The following is a 15,551-nucleotide window of genomic DNA, read 5'->3' as shown; positions in this document are numbered from 1 at the left end:
GCACTAATCTTTTGTGTATAAATGAATATAATTCAGGAAAATAGTTTTTAATACCATATTTCCTCAAAGGAATTGTGCACTTAGAAAATCTCAAAACCTATGTGTTCAATTACCAAAAACAAAAAATGGTTGGCAGATCATAGCAAACATTTTGACAAGTTTTTTATTTTGTGGAGGCTAAAAAAAAACCCACTGCCGAAACCGGTTTGGCTCAGTGGATAGAGCGTCGGTCTGCGGACTGAAAGGTCCCAGGTTCGATTCCAGTCAAGGGCATGTACATTGGTTGTGGGCACGTCCCCAGTGGGGGATGTGCAGGAGGCAGCTGGTCGATGTATCTCTCTCATCGATGTTTCTAACTCTCTATCCCTCTCCCTTTCTCTCTGTAAAAAATCAATAAAATATATTAAAAAAAAAAAAACCCACTTTCCCTCCCATCTCTGCATTATTCTAGCTGAGCTAATAATCAAATTAACAGAGGCACATTATCAGGAGAAAATATTCAAAGATGTACTTGCGGGGGGTGGGGGCGGTGCCATAAGATAGGAGATCCCAGAATGCAATGGGCACTTGCGGTTTATACATCATTGTGGACAAAGGAGTGAGGGGATGGGGCCTGAGATTTCAAAGGAGATAGGCAATTTACAGGTAGTTGAGGAAGAGCTGAACACACATGGTAGACAAATTCTTGCTAAGCAACCCAGAAACAATGGTACACGGGGTAATCTAGTCAACAGGCCCCTACTTGGAGCCTTCCAATCTATAATACTTAATTCATATTAGACTAAGGTGAATGTGCTAAGATTTCCTTCCTGGAGCAGGTCTTCCCATCTGAATCTCTTAGACAGGAAAGGGGGTGGGTCAAACATTCTTTCCGATTCTTTTGTTTCTTAATAAACAGCTTTAAATCAATATTCCAAAAGGCAGTTTTAGGGTGCAAAACTTTGATCCTCTTCAGTGTTTTAAAAAATATATATTTCTATTGATTTCAGAGAGAAAAGGAGAGGGAAAGAGAGATAGAAACAGCAGTGTTGAGAGAGAATCATTGATCAGCTGCTCCCTGCATGCCTCCTACTGGGAATTGAGCCCGCAAACCAGGCATGTGCTCTGACTGGGAATTGAACAGGGACCTCCTGGTTCATAGGTTGATGCTTAACTGTTGAGCATCACCAGCTAGTTGGTCCTCTTCAGTTTTAATGTTGAGTTTCTATGGGTTCAAATCTATAAGAAACTAGTGACCCGGTGCATGAAATTCGTCCTCGTTAAAGGGGGATTAATTAGAGGAAATAATTTAATATTGCTATTTGCCCTTTCTCTACAATAGAAGTGTCAGAGATGAAAGAAACTTAGTAAAATGTATATGAAAACCTTCCTCCTGTCAGAGTCTGAGGCTCACCATGGGACCCAGAGTCAAGTCCCCGCCCACCCACATGCACCTCAAAATTGTGTGAGACCCAGACCCAGCCGCCACCCCCCCCCCCCCGCCCCTCATTGGGCTAGATCCAGACCCGACCAGTTCCACCCTTGTCAAGCCCTGCTGGGCAGGGGGCATAGCCTCAGGTCCCCTGGCCCGGCGCCAGGACGGGGTGTGTGGCCTGAGGTCCCCCAGCCCAGACTGGGGTGGGGAACGTGCCTTGAGGTCCTCTGTCAAGCCCCTCCAGGTGGCGGACACAGCCTGAGATCCCCTGTCAAGCCCAGCACCAGGATGGGAAGCACACCTTGAGGTCCCCTGTCAAGCCCTGCCGGGTAGGGGACAGGGCCTGAGGTCCCCTGTCAAGCCCCACGAGGGCGGGGGAGGGCGTAGCCTCAGGTCCCTGCTGATTGCTCATTAAGGCTTCTTATGGGAACTTGGCCTCAGCTGTGGGTGCAGCCATCTTTGTGATGGAGTGATGGTCAATTAGCATATTCCCTCTTTATTAGATAATATTGTTTTCCTGTAAGTGTTCTTGTGGCATCTATTTTTAACTTTATTAGAAGAAACAAAATATAATTGGGGTACCTACTTTTTTCTCTAATATTCCTCTTTTTCCAATTGCTTTTATACTTTAGTGCAGTGGTTCTAAACCTTTCTAATGCCGCAACCCTTTCATACAGTTCCTTATGTTGTGGTGACCCCCAACCATAAAATTATTTTCGTTGCTACTTCATAACTAATTTTGCTAGTCATGAATCGTAATGTAAATATCTGTGTTTTCCAATGGTCTTAGGCTCTACAGCAGCGGTTCTCAACCTGTGGGTTGGGTTGAGAACCGCTAGCAGGGTCGCCTAAGACCATCGGAAAATACAGATATTTACATTACGATTCATGACAGTAGCAAAATTACAGTTATGAAGTAGCAACGAAAATAATTTTATGGTTGGGGGTCACCACGACATAAGGAAGTATGAAAGGGTCGCGGCATTAGAAAGGTTGAGAACCACTGCTTTAGTGTATCTATTTGGATTAAAGATAGTTCACTATGAATTTATTGTATGTTTTTTTAACATTTAAAAATATATTTGTATTGATTTCAGAGAGGAAGGGAGAGGGAGAGAGAGATAGAAACATCAATGATGAGAGACAATAATTGATTGGCTGCCTTCTGCATGACCCCCACTGGAGATCCAGCCCGCAACCCAGGCATGTGTCCTTGACCAGAATTGAACCTGGGACCCTTCAGTCCGCAGGCTGATGCTCTATCCACTGAGCCAAACCAGCTAGAGCTATTGTATGTTGTTTAGAACTTTTTTCTCCTTGTGAAATTGAGATGGCAAGAGTTTTCAAATAGGACTCTTTTTGAAAAAATTCTTAGCTTAAAGAGTATTTTTTAGAACTTTAAATCAAATGTAGTTATTATAGATTATTTTATTGTTTTGAGTCATAAAGTTAATGTAAATATGCAAATAATAATATAACAAACTCCTCTTTAACTCTGTTATATGCATATCAATTATAACTTTTAATATAAAGCAACTTGAAGCTTTTTTTATAGCCCATTTCTAGTCTTGTTTCCTTCCCCATTCCAATAATTAACCAGAATTTTATCTTTCTTATCTTTTTTTTTTTTTTTTTTACTGGAAAGGGGACCTGGCTCACACCAGGTCTGCCTTGGTCCAGCTGGTAGTGTGTGGGTTCTTAAGTTCGCCCAAGAAAGATTTCACAACATGAGTCCAAGTGACTATCAGGGTATGTTTATTGAAGCTGGGGACAATAAAACAAGGAAGGGCTTAGCATAGAAGAAGCAACAGGAGAGACCTGGGCAGGGCTCTTTGGCTCCCTAGAAAGTCAGGCAAAAGGGGGCCTTGGAGACAGCTTCAGTGGGTTAGGCGTGGATGAGCTGACGCTGACCATTGCTCCGCTGGTTGCAAGTCTCCTGGGTACCCTCAGAGTTTAGGAGATTCTGGCCTGTGAAGGGAAGAATATAGGAAAGGGGAAGCCGAGGGCATACTCCCAGGAGGGAGAGTAGAGCTGGGTCCTTGGTTTTGGGGTTTTTTAAAGGCTGGGAGTTTGGAGTTTCAGAGGAGATTTCAATAGCATATTCAATTAGCATAGTCATCAGCTTTTTCAGGTGTGTCCTTTCAGGATCATGGCCTCTACTGATGGGTCAGCACCAGGGCAGGGGGTCATTAGTCACTGCAGCTGGTCCTGACATCACCCACCTGGTTTTGCTGCTTTTCTGGGCCTGGAGCTGAAATACAACTGAGGCCTAGATGTTATCTCTAGGGAGGTGACATTCTGGCTATAAATTGCTCAGCCAGTTTATTTTCAGCTATCTGTCTCAGTTTCCCCATTCTACTTGCCCAGGAATTTTCCTAGCTTCTTACTATCCTGCCTCACTTATAGCATTTTTACATACACATACTTCCACAAAAGGCGAATTATTTCAAGTATAATTCTCAGACCTACTTTTTTGCATACAACATTCTATATTTGTGATCTTTATATATACACATCGATCTAGTTCATTTTTTAATTTTAATTTAATTTAATTTTTTTATTTTTGTTAATCCTCACCCAAGGATATTTTTCCATGGATTTTTAGGAAGAGTGGAAGAGAGAGAGAAAGACAGAAACATCGATGTGAGAGAAACACATCGATTGGTTGCCTCCTGCATGAGTCCTGACCAGGGCCCTTGACCAGAATCGAACCCGAGACCCTTTGGTCTGCAGGCTGACGCTCTATCCACTGAGCAAACCGTCTAGGGTTCTAGTTCATTTTATTAAACAGCTATATAGCATTCTGCGACATAAATATATTTTATTTATTTATTTATTATTTTGACGGATGGTGTAGTTCCTTTAAATTTGCTGTTTTAAACAAAGTTTCTAGTGAGGATTCATAAACATATCTCCTTGTGCACAGGTACAAGAATATTATTAGGCTGTGTACCCAAAAGTGCAATTGCTGGGGAACTGTCAAATTTTTAAACTAATAGGTATCTTAGAGGTCATCTGACACTATGAATTCATTTATCAATTAAACCAGTAAATGGCAAGGCTAAAAGTAAATTTCAAGCCTTCTGGATCTTATTTCTGTGCTCTTGACACTGAGCCAGTACTCTTCATCCATCCATGTCTTTTTATTTGATACAGAGGTGCTTGTGCACTTATTCTCACTATGACCCATGAAAGTAAGCCCTTATATCTAATTAAGTGATACCATAATGTCATTGACTAGGCATTTGTATGAGGCTGCAAGAGCACAGGACTGGGAATCAGAAGACTTCCACTGCTATGTGTTCCATACTCTGTAGTCACTGCACATGTTACTTTCCTTTCTTCACCTCCTCCTTAGATCTTTCACTGACCCAGTAAACTTCCCATTTAACATCTCTCGTTGGCTATCTATCTCACAGGCCTATCAGTTTTAACATATCCAGCAATGAACTCTTGTTCTATTATACCTCTTCTTGCCCTCCCCTAGCCCTTTTCTCCTCAATAAGTAACACCTCAATAAGAAACACCCAATAGCTCAAGAGAAAAACATGAGAGTAATTTATTTTGTGTATGTGGTTTTGATTATTTTCTTCCTTGTTTTTTTTTTAAATATTTAAAAAATTTTCAATTATAGTCAACATTCAATATTATATTAGTTTCAGGTGTACAGCATGGTGGTTAGACTTTTACATAACTCACGAAGTTATGTGAGTCTAGTATCCCCCTGACACAATATATAGTCATTACAATATTATTGATTATATTCCCTATACTGTACTTTATATATCCCTATGACTATTTTGTAACTACCAATTGGTACTTCTTAATCTCTTTACCTTTTCCCCCCATCCTCTGGACCCTCCTCCCACCTGGCAACCATCAGTTCTCTGTATCTGAGTTTGTTTCTATTTTATTTATTATGCCTTTTAGATTCCACATGTAAGTAAAATCACGTTATTTGTCTTTCTCTGCCTAACTTATTTCACTTAGCATAATACCTCTATGTCCATCCATATTGTTGCAAATGGTAACACAGAGGGATGAAATTAGATACACAGAAAGATGAAATTAGAATAGAAGCGATTTCTTCTTAGTCATAGAACCATAGGGCAGCATTAGTATGAAAGGACCTTAAAATCAAGGCATCGTTTAATCACCAAGTTTATCTGGGTTTGAATGTGTGGTTTGCCTATGTTTTTTTCCTGGATCAACTTGACTCATCCATTCAGATCCAGAATAATAAGCTTTTCCTCGGCACATACTCTGCACTCTGCCAACACTGCGATAGGCTCTTGCACATTGCTTTGAATGTGATGGCAACTAACGCTTTCTGCATTAAGATAAAGGTATAAAGAAAACCAACACTGCCATTGTAATCAATTTAACGCTCATTATTTTTACATCTTAGTTTTTTTTAAAAAAATAAATTAAAATGTTTGGAACAAATTGTATAGGGTGCCTTACCTCCGCTGGAATAGCTACAAAATTGCTCAGTGAAGAATCCTTTTGGCTCTGCTAATCTGGGGCACAGTGAAAAGCACTTGAAGTAATTAGCATGGTATGGGGGTGGATAAGAAACAGGGTTTATTTTCCTTTATACTCAGTTTACGGTGGTCGTCCTAGCAGGATGCACTTTTCTGTCAGAAGAAGCCTGTGCTAAGAAACTTGCAGCCTTGACTGATGGTGGGACAGAGCCTATGTTCTGTTGCATTCTATGGGCCACCTTCAACTCCTGTAGATGGAAAAATTATTGCCTGAACAGGGATCACTCTGGATGGGGCTCAGTTCTGTAGCTTTTTTTTCTTCTTTCCTTCCTTCCTTCCTTCCTTTTTCCTTTTTCTAGGATGGTATCTTTGGCTGATGTGAATACAGAGATCCAGTGTCTTTGGAAACAAACCAAACTGAAAGCTCTAGAAAAGGCTATGACTTCATATTTTGGAATGTCATCTTTTTAAAAAAATATATTTTTATTGATTTCAGAGAGGAAGGGAGAGGGAGAGAGAGATAGGAACATCAATGATGAGAGAGAATCATTGATTGGCTGCCTTCTGCATGCCCCCTACTGGGGATTGAGCAGGCAACCTGGGCATGTACCCTTGACCGGAATCAAATCTGGGACCCTTCAGTCCGCAGGTCGACACTCTATCCACTGAGCCAAATTAGTTAGGGCTTGGAATGTCATCCTGACATGAAGCTTTAAAAGGGGCTAGAAAACGCATAGGAAGGAAAGATAAGACAAATTTCACACAAATATTTCCCTTTATAAAATATACCAAAAAAGTATATAAGAGGGTTCAAGTAAGAGATTGGCAATACATTAAAAATAAAAATAAACACTCTATGTGTTCTTTTTACTTGGGAATGACACTCTGTGAGGGACATCCATCAACCTGTCCCAAAAAATAAATAAAAAAACAAGGCGAATGAAATGTTTTCTTTTTTAAAAATATAGTTTTTATTGATTTCAGAGAGAGGAAGGGAGAGGGAGAGACATAGAAACATCAATGATGAGAATCATCAATGGGCTGCCTCCTGCATGCCCCCTACTGGGGATCAAGCCCACAACCTGGACATGTGCCCTGAATTGAACCATGACCTCCTGGTTCATGGGTTGACGCTCAACCACCGAGCCACACCAGCTAGGCTGAAAGGTTAAAATTTTGTTTAAAAAGCATTTTTATCGAATTTCTTCATTTTCAGATTGATTCATTTTTATTACTCAAAACAATAACTGATAATCTGCCTTTATGTACTTTCAGGTTCAGGAATGATCATTCTGAAGAAAAAAGTAAATGGTTCCATTATCAATATAAACATTAATAAATGGGGTAGCATCAAGCAATGCCAGGTAGGTTTTATTGGTTTATTATCAATATTTTTCCCGTGATATTTGTTATGTTTGTGTTTGAAGAACCAAATTAGTTAATTTTTACGTTTTCTTGGCTACTAATGAAAGCTTTCACTGTCATTTGGGAGAGGACTTATTCTGAAAAATTCAGGCCTTAATAGACACAGATTTGGATAATACTTTTAAAAAAGTTTACTTGCGACACTCCCTCCATTTCCAGGGACAAAGCAGGTTACGAATTCAGACAGTGTGTTGTGTTCTGACCACCACACACAGCTTCTGGTATCCATGGGCTAGACTGTAAGTGAAATTGGAGTAAGGGGACATAGATTAATGATTGCTATTGTTTAAATATAATTTTCATAAGGAGGAAAGAGTACATTTCATAGAATACTGGTTTAAAAACCATTGATCTTATTTTGAGGAAGGAGTAGAGAAGGAGAGAAAATTAAATGTAAAAAATATGTACTTGTGCTTAACCACTGAAATGTCTAAAAACCATGCTGACTAAAGGAACCTACTGAGGCATATAATGGAGGTAAGATGATACCCAGATGCATAGCTTTTGAACAATACAGGCAAAGTTATACAGGCCCTCCTCCTTTGCTGCCTTCCAGAAAATACTGAGATAAAATTTACTGAGGCCTAGCTACCACAGACAGTCATTATGTACCCCAGGCTAGCATTTGGTACACAACCTCTATTTATCATGATCACTGAAAATTATACTGAGTAGATCATCCAGATAGTTTTGTCTTTGGATGTCCAGTAGCTGAAGAATAGTTGGCACTCGGTAAATTCTGTGTTGTTTAGAGATCACCATTTAGACTCTAAATTTTAGAGTAAAGGGCCAAATCCTATTTCCCCCTCCTTCCACCCAGAATTGCTAAAGTGGTAGGTGTCCACAAGACAAGTATCACAGCAAAACGGTCACAGATTGAATCAATTGGGACCCGTTTCTGTCGATAGTTCGTGAATTTCTAACTCATCATTTTAAGAGTTGGTGTCAGCAGAATTTATGTAACGGCATTTTTCAAGGGAAGGAGAGAGATAGATGACAGTTTTTAGCCTTTAGTTTTAATCCTACATAATAAAGCCTAATATGCTAAGTGTCTGGTTGTCTGTTCAACCAATCAAAGTGTAATATGCTAATGGTATGCTAAGGCTGCTCAACCGCTTGCTATGACGTGCACTGACCACCAGGGGTCAGACGCTCCAACCGGTAGGTTAGCTTGCTGCTGGGATCCAGCCGATTGGGACTGAGCAAGATGGGCCGCACATGCCCTGGAGCCCTCCCACAGTCCCTCCCAGGCCCTGATCATGCAATGGTGAGGTCCCTCCGCCTGGCCTTGTGCCCTCTTGCAATCTGGGACCCCCTCAGGGGATGTTGGAGAGCTGGTTTCCGCCTGATTCCCGCAGGCCAGGCCCAGGCACCCCACTGGTGCACGAATTCGTGCAGTGGGCCTCTAGTTATTCTATATTTGACAAAATTAGACATACACCTGGAATTATAGATTGTATTCCAATCTTTATTACTCTTAGAAGTTTAATATTTACTATACAATGTGTTCCATATCTGAGAGGGAAGTTTTGGGAATAGCTATATAGAACCCATTTTATTACACAGAATTATGAACTTCAGATCTGATTCCTCTTAGACTGATCCTTCATTGGTTAAAGCCACAATGCAGAAAGGAACAAGCTGATTAACTATTTAGAATTCCCTCTCCTGTTCAAGAGACCAGACCCCCAAAGTGGTATTAATTAAACAAGTCCTTGTTTTGTTCTGCATTTCAAGAGATTACCATATTGGAGGCCTTGAGTAGAACTGGAGGAAGAGATAGGATAGTGTGAAATGGAATCAGAAAACCTAGGTTTAGCTCTCACTCTGTGCTTGGGAGCTTGAGCTAATCAATCACACACATGTGAAAAGGGGGAATGATAAAATCTGTGATACAGAATTCAGGTGAGCACCGACTACTTTAAGGGGGGAAAAAGAACCATAGGCACCGTTCATCGGGCACCTCCAACATATCCAGTACTGTGCTAGGTTCCTTGCATTCTTCTTTAATCCCGATAATCCCCAGCGGCAGTTATCATCCTTCATTTTACAAACGGGTCACCCGCCTACTAAGTAACTGGCAGAATAAAGACCTGAACCCAGGCCCGCCGCTCGCCGGAGGGTTTCCGCTTTGTCAGTTCACGATCAGCCGGGCGCGGGGTAATCACCTGCGTCTCAGCCTGAAACGGCACCTGCGTCGAAGGCTGAAACGCGCGGGGCGGGCGATCCGGCTGACCCAGGCTGCCCGGGGCCCTCCGAGACCAGGGCCCGGGCCCAGGGCTTTGTTACCAGCCGCTTCCCACGGGCCCCGGCGCGCGGGGGGGCGGCGCTTCCTCCGCCCGGAGGGTGGGACCCTCGGCCTCCGCCAGGCCTCGGATCGCCGCCGACGTACGTGCAACCTGGGGAGGGGGCGCGGGGCGGCGAACGCCCGGCCGCGGAGAAGGGCTGCGGCGGCCGACGAGGCGGTGACCCAATAAAGCGGGTCGGGCCGCGGGGGGGGGGCCCTGCCCGGCTCCGGCCCCCAAGCCGCAGGGTCCCGGGCCGGCGGCAGCTCCGTCCGCTGCTCGGCGTGAGGGCGCCTCCGGCCGAGGGTGTGAGCGCGCGCCGCCGGGCCGGGCCGGGAGCGAGGGAGGCGGGAGGAGGGAGCGCCGGCCGCCCCGGTGCCGCCCGGAGCGGACGGGCGAGGCGGGGCGAGGCCCGGGGCCCGCGGCGCCCGCCCACCGCCGGCGTCCGGGAGCCGCTCCGCCCGCGGCCCAGTCCCGGGCCCTCGGCCCGCCCCGCGCGCGCGCCCCCGCCGGCCCGTCCCTCCTCCTCGCCGCCCCTCCCGCGCGCGTCCACCGGCTCCCCGGCTCGCGCCGCTCCATGTAGCCCCGGATCCCCGGGAGACCGAGGAGGAGGAGGAGGGGGCGACCACAAGATGGCGGGTACGTGGCCCCCAGTTCTCCGGGCGGCGCGGCGGCGGCGGCGGCGGCGCCTCCCCTCGTCCGCCCGTCCGCCGCCGCCCCAGGTGGGGCCGAGGCCGGCGCGGGGTCCCGGCGCGGGAAGGCGCCGCGGGGCCGGAGGGCGGGTGGCCGGGAGGCGCGCCGGGTCGCGGGGCGCTAACCGGGCCTTTCTTTTCTCCCCGGCGCAGACCTCTCGCTGCTCCAGGAGGACCTGCAGGAGGACGCGGACGGATGTGAGTGCGCCCGCCCGCGGTGGCTGTCGCTGTCGCCGGCGGCCCGCGGGGAGCGGCCGGGAGGAAGGGCGGGCGGCGGCGGCCTGGGCCCGGCCCGGCCCGGCCCGGCGGGGGGACGGGCTCGGCGAGGCGTGGCCCGGGGCCGGCCGGGGTCGCGGTTTTGAGGGAGCATTGCGCTTCCTGGAGGACACGGGGCGCCCCTCGGCCGCTGGGGGGAGAGCGGTGCCCCGTGGAGCGCTTCAGCTCGGGCTCTGCCCCAGCGCCCACCCCGCTCACGTCTCCTGGGGGCTCGGGAACGCCCGGCGGTCCGTTTCGGCAGGAGAAACTAGTAGGCAGACATTTGAAATAGGAATTTTGGGGTGTGTGTTTCTCTCCTGGGAGCGCCTTCCGGGGGCGCCCCTCCCCTCGGCCCTCCTGAGGAAGGAAGAGGCTATCTTGAAGGAGGTGTTTTTTTTTTTTTTGCTTCGAGTTGCTCGCGGGGTCCGGGGCGGGCGGCCCGGTCCCGCTCAGCCCCCCTGGCGGGCTGTCGGGAGGTGGCTTACCTGGGAGGTCGCTTCGGCTCCTACGTTCCCGCGTCGCCCCGCGTCCCTGTTCCTTGCGGATTAGGGGACGGTTGGAAGGTCGTGTGGCCTGGGCAGGGATGACTGTGTAAGAGGGTGAATTCCTGTAGTAATGCAAATGTTCACACATCGCCCAGGCCTCCTTCCATAGTACACTTCCAGCTTTTCTTTTGAGATTTGAAGTTTTAAAAGAATGGATTCTTTTGTTTAAGAAAAAAAAAAAAAAACTTTGACATTGTTTCCAGAATAGTGTCAGAAAGGAACTGTTCGTTTCCATATGTGCTCTTCTGGCATCCGAAGGTAATTTGGAATGTGTTCTGAGTTGAAATGATAACCGTGGTAGAATTTCTGATGCCTTGAGAGGAAAGCCCGCCAGATGCTGAGATTTACTTTGATTAATGCCGATATAAGTAATTCAGAGATGGCTACAGATGGAAATTGCTCTTTTAAAGACTGTGTAATTAATTCTTAGTATGGTCTATTATGGTTTTTCCTTGCCCAAATTAAGCTTAATTTTTAAATTCCTGGGGTTTGTTTTTTTTTTTTTGAGTGAATTAGGGGAATTCACTATTTAGAAGGATTCTATAAAAAGAGCGATTATTTTTAAAGTAACTGCACCATATTCAAACTTACCTTTGCTAAGTATGGATTTGTTTTTGGTCTTTTTTATTTTTTCTTAAGCGAAAAGCTCTTAAAGGGAGCAGTCCTCACATAGTAGACTGTTTTTATATTTCATTTAATGTTTTACCTTAGTCCACTAATCTGCCTATGAGTGAGTTTAAAGTGTTATTTAAGGCAGCTGTTGATTTCTTGCAAAGTTGGGTTTAGAGAGGTGCTTCTGGTTGTTGTCCCCATACAGGGGCTTCCCATTCTTGTCTTTTGCTTCAAGACTTTGTAAATAGGAGATATATTCATTCAGCAGGTATTTAGGAATGTCTGGAGCAAGAACTTCTGCATAGTAATTTATTTTCATTTATGTGCCATGTACTCCTACAGGATGAGCTGCAGTATCACTTCTGTCTTGTCTGACCCTAGGGCCTAGGGAACATAGTCTAGAGGGGAAAACATACCTGTGAAGAACTCAATGATTTATTCATGAGCCTCAAGACTTCTGCTCCGTCCTGAGGATATAGCTGTGCAAAGGATGGTCACAATCCATTGCCCTCTAGTGGTTCATAAGCAATCTTAATGTTAAGTGTGATAGTGAAGGCATCAGAGGCATCATAGCACAGTAGTTAATAGACAAGATGCTACAGCCAGACTGTGTTGTTCCAATCTTGGCATTGTCATTTTGAACAAACACACACCCCAAAACTCAGCCTGTCTATGCCTAAGATTTGTTATTTGTAAATAGCCTATAAATATTACATACCTTTTTGAGTTGGTCAGTGCCTTATGTAAATTAATGCATGTAAAGCACTTAGAATAGTACCTGGTAGCCCTAGCCAAGTGGCTCAGGTGGTTGGAGTGTTGTCCCGTGTACTGAAAGGTTGTGGGTTCAATTCCCAGTCAGGGCACATATTCAGGTTTCAGCTTCTATCTCCGAATGGGAGGCAACCAGTCCATGTTTTTCTTTCACATTGATGCTTGATGTTTCTCTCTCCCTTCCTCTCTCTCTAAAAAAATAATAATAATAACAACAGTACCTGGTAAATAGTGACTATTGTATGTTAATTATGAATAAAGAATAAGGAAGCTTAGAGCAGAAAAGAAAATACTGATGTTGAGTATTACACTGTAGAATTAATATATATTTATAAATGCTTTTAATGCTTACAGTTAACTTTTTAAAGGTTCTGTTAGTTCCCAGTGTGTTTTAATTTAGGATAAAATGCTAGACATTTGACGGCACAGATAGTTTATTTGCATATGTATAATCTCATTGAAGACTTTATTAGAATAATTGCTTCTTTTTCTTTTTTTTTTTTTAAAATATATTTTATTGACTTTTTTACAGAGAGGAAGGGAGAGAGAGAGAGAGAGAGTTAGAAACATCAATGAGAGAGAAACATCAATCAGCTGCCTCATGCACGCCCCCTACTGGGGATGTGCCCGCAACCAAGGTACGTGCCCTTGACCGGAATCGAACCTGGGACCTTTCAGTCCACAGGCTGACGCTCTATCCACTGAGCCAAACCGGTTTTGGCATGCTTCTTTTTCTCAGTTGTTAGTTTTTATAGGTGATACTCTCATGGCCCGGGAAACTTCCCCTTACCCCTTTAGTTCTTCTGGCTAGTCGAATAAGTCAACCAACATACATCAGATCAACAGGAGAAAATCAAATTTTTACATGTGCATTTTTTCATAAGCATAAAAATTCCAAAGACAATGAGGCGAAATGGGATATAGATGTCATTTTGGACAAAGGTGAAAGGGGTAAGGGCAACTCATAGGTAGCTGAGAAAGTAGCAAATACATTCTTGTTATGCTACTCAGAAACAACAGGACAGAGGGAAATCTCGGAAACAGATTTTTTTTCATGGATCTTTTCTGTCAACCACACTTAATTTATATGTGCAAAAGTGAATATGCTAAAGTGGTAATCCTAAAGTTCCCTTTCTGAAGCAGGTTTTTCCATCTGAATCCCTTTGAGAAGAAAAGGGGGAGGTTATAAAACAAACACACAAAAAAACCGCTTCCTGAGTTACTTGGGCTTTAATTGTTTGCAGCTCAAAATAATCTTTATGCCAGGGTGACACAACCCAGGGAGAGCCTTTACCCTGACAATACCTTTACCCAGAACATTCAGAAACAAGGGATCTTTGAACATATGGCCAGTTAAGAACCATTTGCCGTCTATTGTGAAGGGAGAAAGAATGGGAGAGATTTGCCCATGGTGCCTAGATCGAGGGCAAGATGTTTGGTAAGGGAATGAAAAAGCTTGTCATTTCCTGGAGAATCTGGAGAAGGTAGAGAGCCAGAGATGTCAGCAAGAATGGAGCTTGGGCTCCCCTTACAACTAGGCTGTGTCTTATGAGCCCACTTTCTCTCTCAGGCAAGACTGGTATGGAGGCCGGCCTCCAGGGTAGTTGTGCACCAGGTCCTGCCACTTCATCCAAGCTAGGTCTGAGTTGGCCTTGAAGATGGGAAGAAATTATTTTCTAGCCAAGCTCTACAATCTTTGATTGTTTTTCCTAAACGCAGAACCACCTAGACCAGGCGTCCTCAAACTACGGCCCTCGGGCCACATGCGGGTGTTTTTGCCGTTTTGTTTTTTTACTTCAAAATAAGATATGTGCAGTGTGCATAGGAATTTGTTCATAGTTTTTTTTAAACTATAGTCCGGCCCTCTAACCGTCTGAGGGACAGTGAACTGGCCCCCTGTTTAAAAAGTTTGAGGACCCCTGACCTAGACTGAGGCAGAAGAGAGGATAAGTACTATTACTGGTAATCTGCAGCTGTGGAGACTAGGAGAGGACCTAGGTAGGGTCTGTAACTTGAGAAGGGGTGAATTGCCAGACCTTGGTAAGAGTCTCAGGTCTTTTGTTTTGATTTGTTTAATTTTAAGCCCTAAAGTCTATGTATAGAGTCAGTAGAAAAGTGGGTGGAATGCGTAAAAGGGTTAGTCAAAGACTGCCTTGACTGATACCCCAAGGGAGAAACAGAAACAAAGTTCTAGTATGTAAAAAACGGTGCGTTGTACAGGGTGGGACAAAAATAGGATTATAATTATGAGTACAAGAAACCCAGAGTTTATTTTTGTATTATTATGTATTATTTATTGTATTGTCCATATGAACAACTTTAAACCTATTTTTGCTCCACCCTGTATATACATATAAAAATATCATAAAGGTAAGTAAATAAAACTTTAGGAAAATAATGCAATAAAAGTATGTTTTAGTTTAAAAGTAATACGTTCAGTACTGCACATGAAACATACTTTGAATTTCAAAGTGAAAGCAAGCCAGTGATTCCATTTGAATAGGTGACTTCAGAGTTGGGTAAACCCTTTTTGTTCCTTGAATAATGAATGGGAGGCAATGCGAAATAACAGGTAGACTTTCAGAGAAAGATATTTTAAAATTTCTTTTTTAAAGGATAGATTATTGATTTTTAGAGAGAGGAAGAGAGACGAGAGAAACATTGATTGGCAGCCTTCTGCATGCCCTGTACCATACCGGGGAATCAAGCCCAAAACCCAGGCATGTGCCCTGACCGGGAATGGGACCAGCAACCTTGCAGTGCACAGGACAACACCCAACTAACTGAGCAACACCAGCCAGGGCAAGATATTTCAAATTTTTATTGTCAGTTTTCCAACGGTTGCTAGATTTCTAAAAGAGGTAAGATAGGCTTAAAATATAGTAAGATTTGCCCTAGCCAGGTTGCTCAGTTCATCAGAGCATCTTCCCAATACGCCAAGGTTGCCGGTTTGATCCCTGGTCAGGGCACATAAAAGAATCAACCAAAGAATGCATAAATAAGTGGAACAACAAATCAGTGAGGTTTTTTTCCCCCTCTTTCTTCCTTTCTCTCTCAAATCAATCAAA

General features: G+C 44.2%; 1 protein-coding gene across 7 annotated transcripts in view; it reads left to right on the top strand.

Annotated features, from left to right (window-relative positions):
- Positions 1 to 10,181: 10,181 nt before the first annotated feature.
- Positions 10,182 to 15,551, top strand: part of PPP4R1 (protein phosphatase 4 regulatory subunit 1) — a 66,013-nt gene continuing 60,643 nt past the window's right edge. For 3 of the 7 annotated variants that reach the window (XM_054723892.1, XM_054723889.1, XM_054723887.1), the window contains exons 1-2: positions 10,182 to 10,247; positions 10,454 to 10,498. In XM_054723892.1, coding sequence (XP_054579867.1) covers positions 10,241 to 10,247; positions 10,454 to 10,498 — 52 coding nt within the window. In that variant the 5' untranslated portion in view covers positions 10,182 to 10,240. The remainder of the gene's footprint in view (positions 10,248 to 10,453; positions 10,499 to 15,551) is intronic. The other 4 variants (XM_054723890.1, XM_054723886.1, XM_054723888.1 and 1 more) reach the window with 3 other exon arrangements.

The sequence above is a fragment of the Eptesicus fuscus genome, chromosome 12 (genome assembly GCF_027574615.1).
Source record: "Eptesicus fuscus isolate TK198812 chromosome 12, DD_ASM_mEF_20220401, whole genome shotgun sequence".
NCBI lineage: Eukaryota > Metazoa > Chordata > Mammalia > Chiroptera > Vespertilionidae > Eptesicus > Eptesicus fuscus.
Note: the sequence above shows the minus strand (reverse complement) of the source record. Positions and strands in the feature narration are given on the sequence as shown.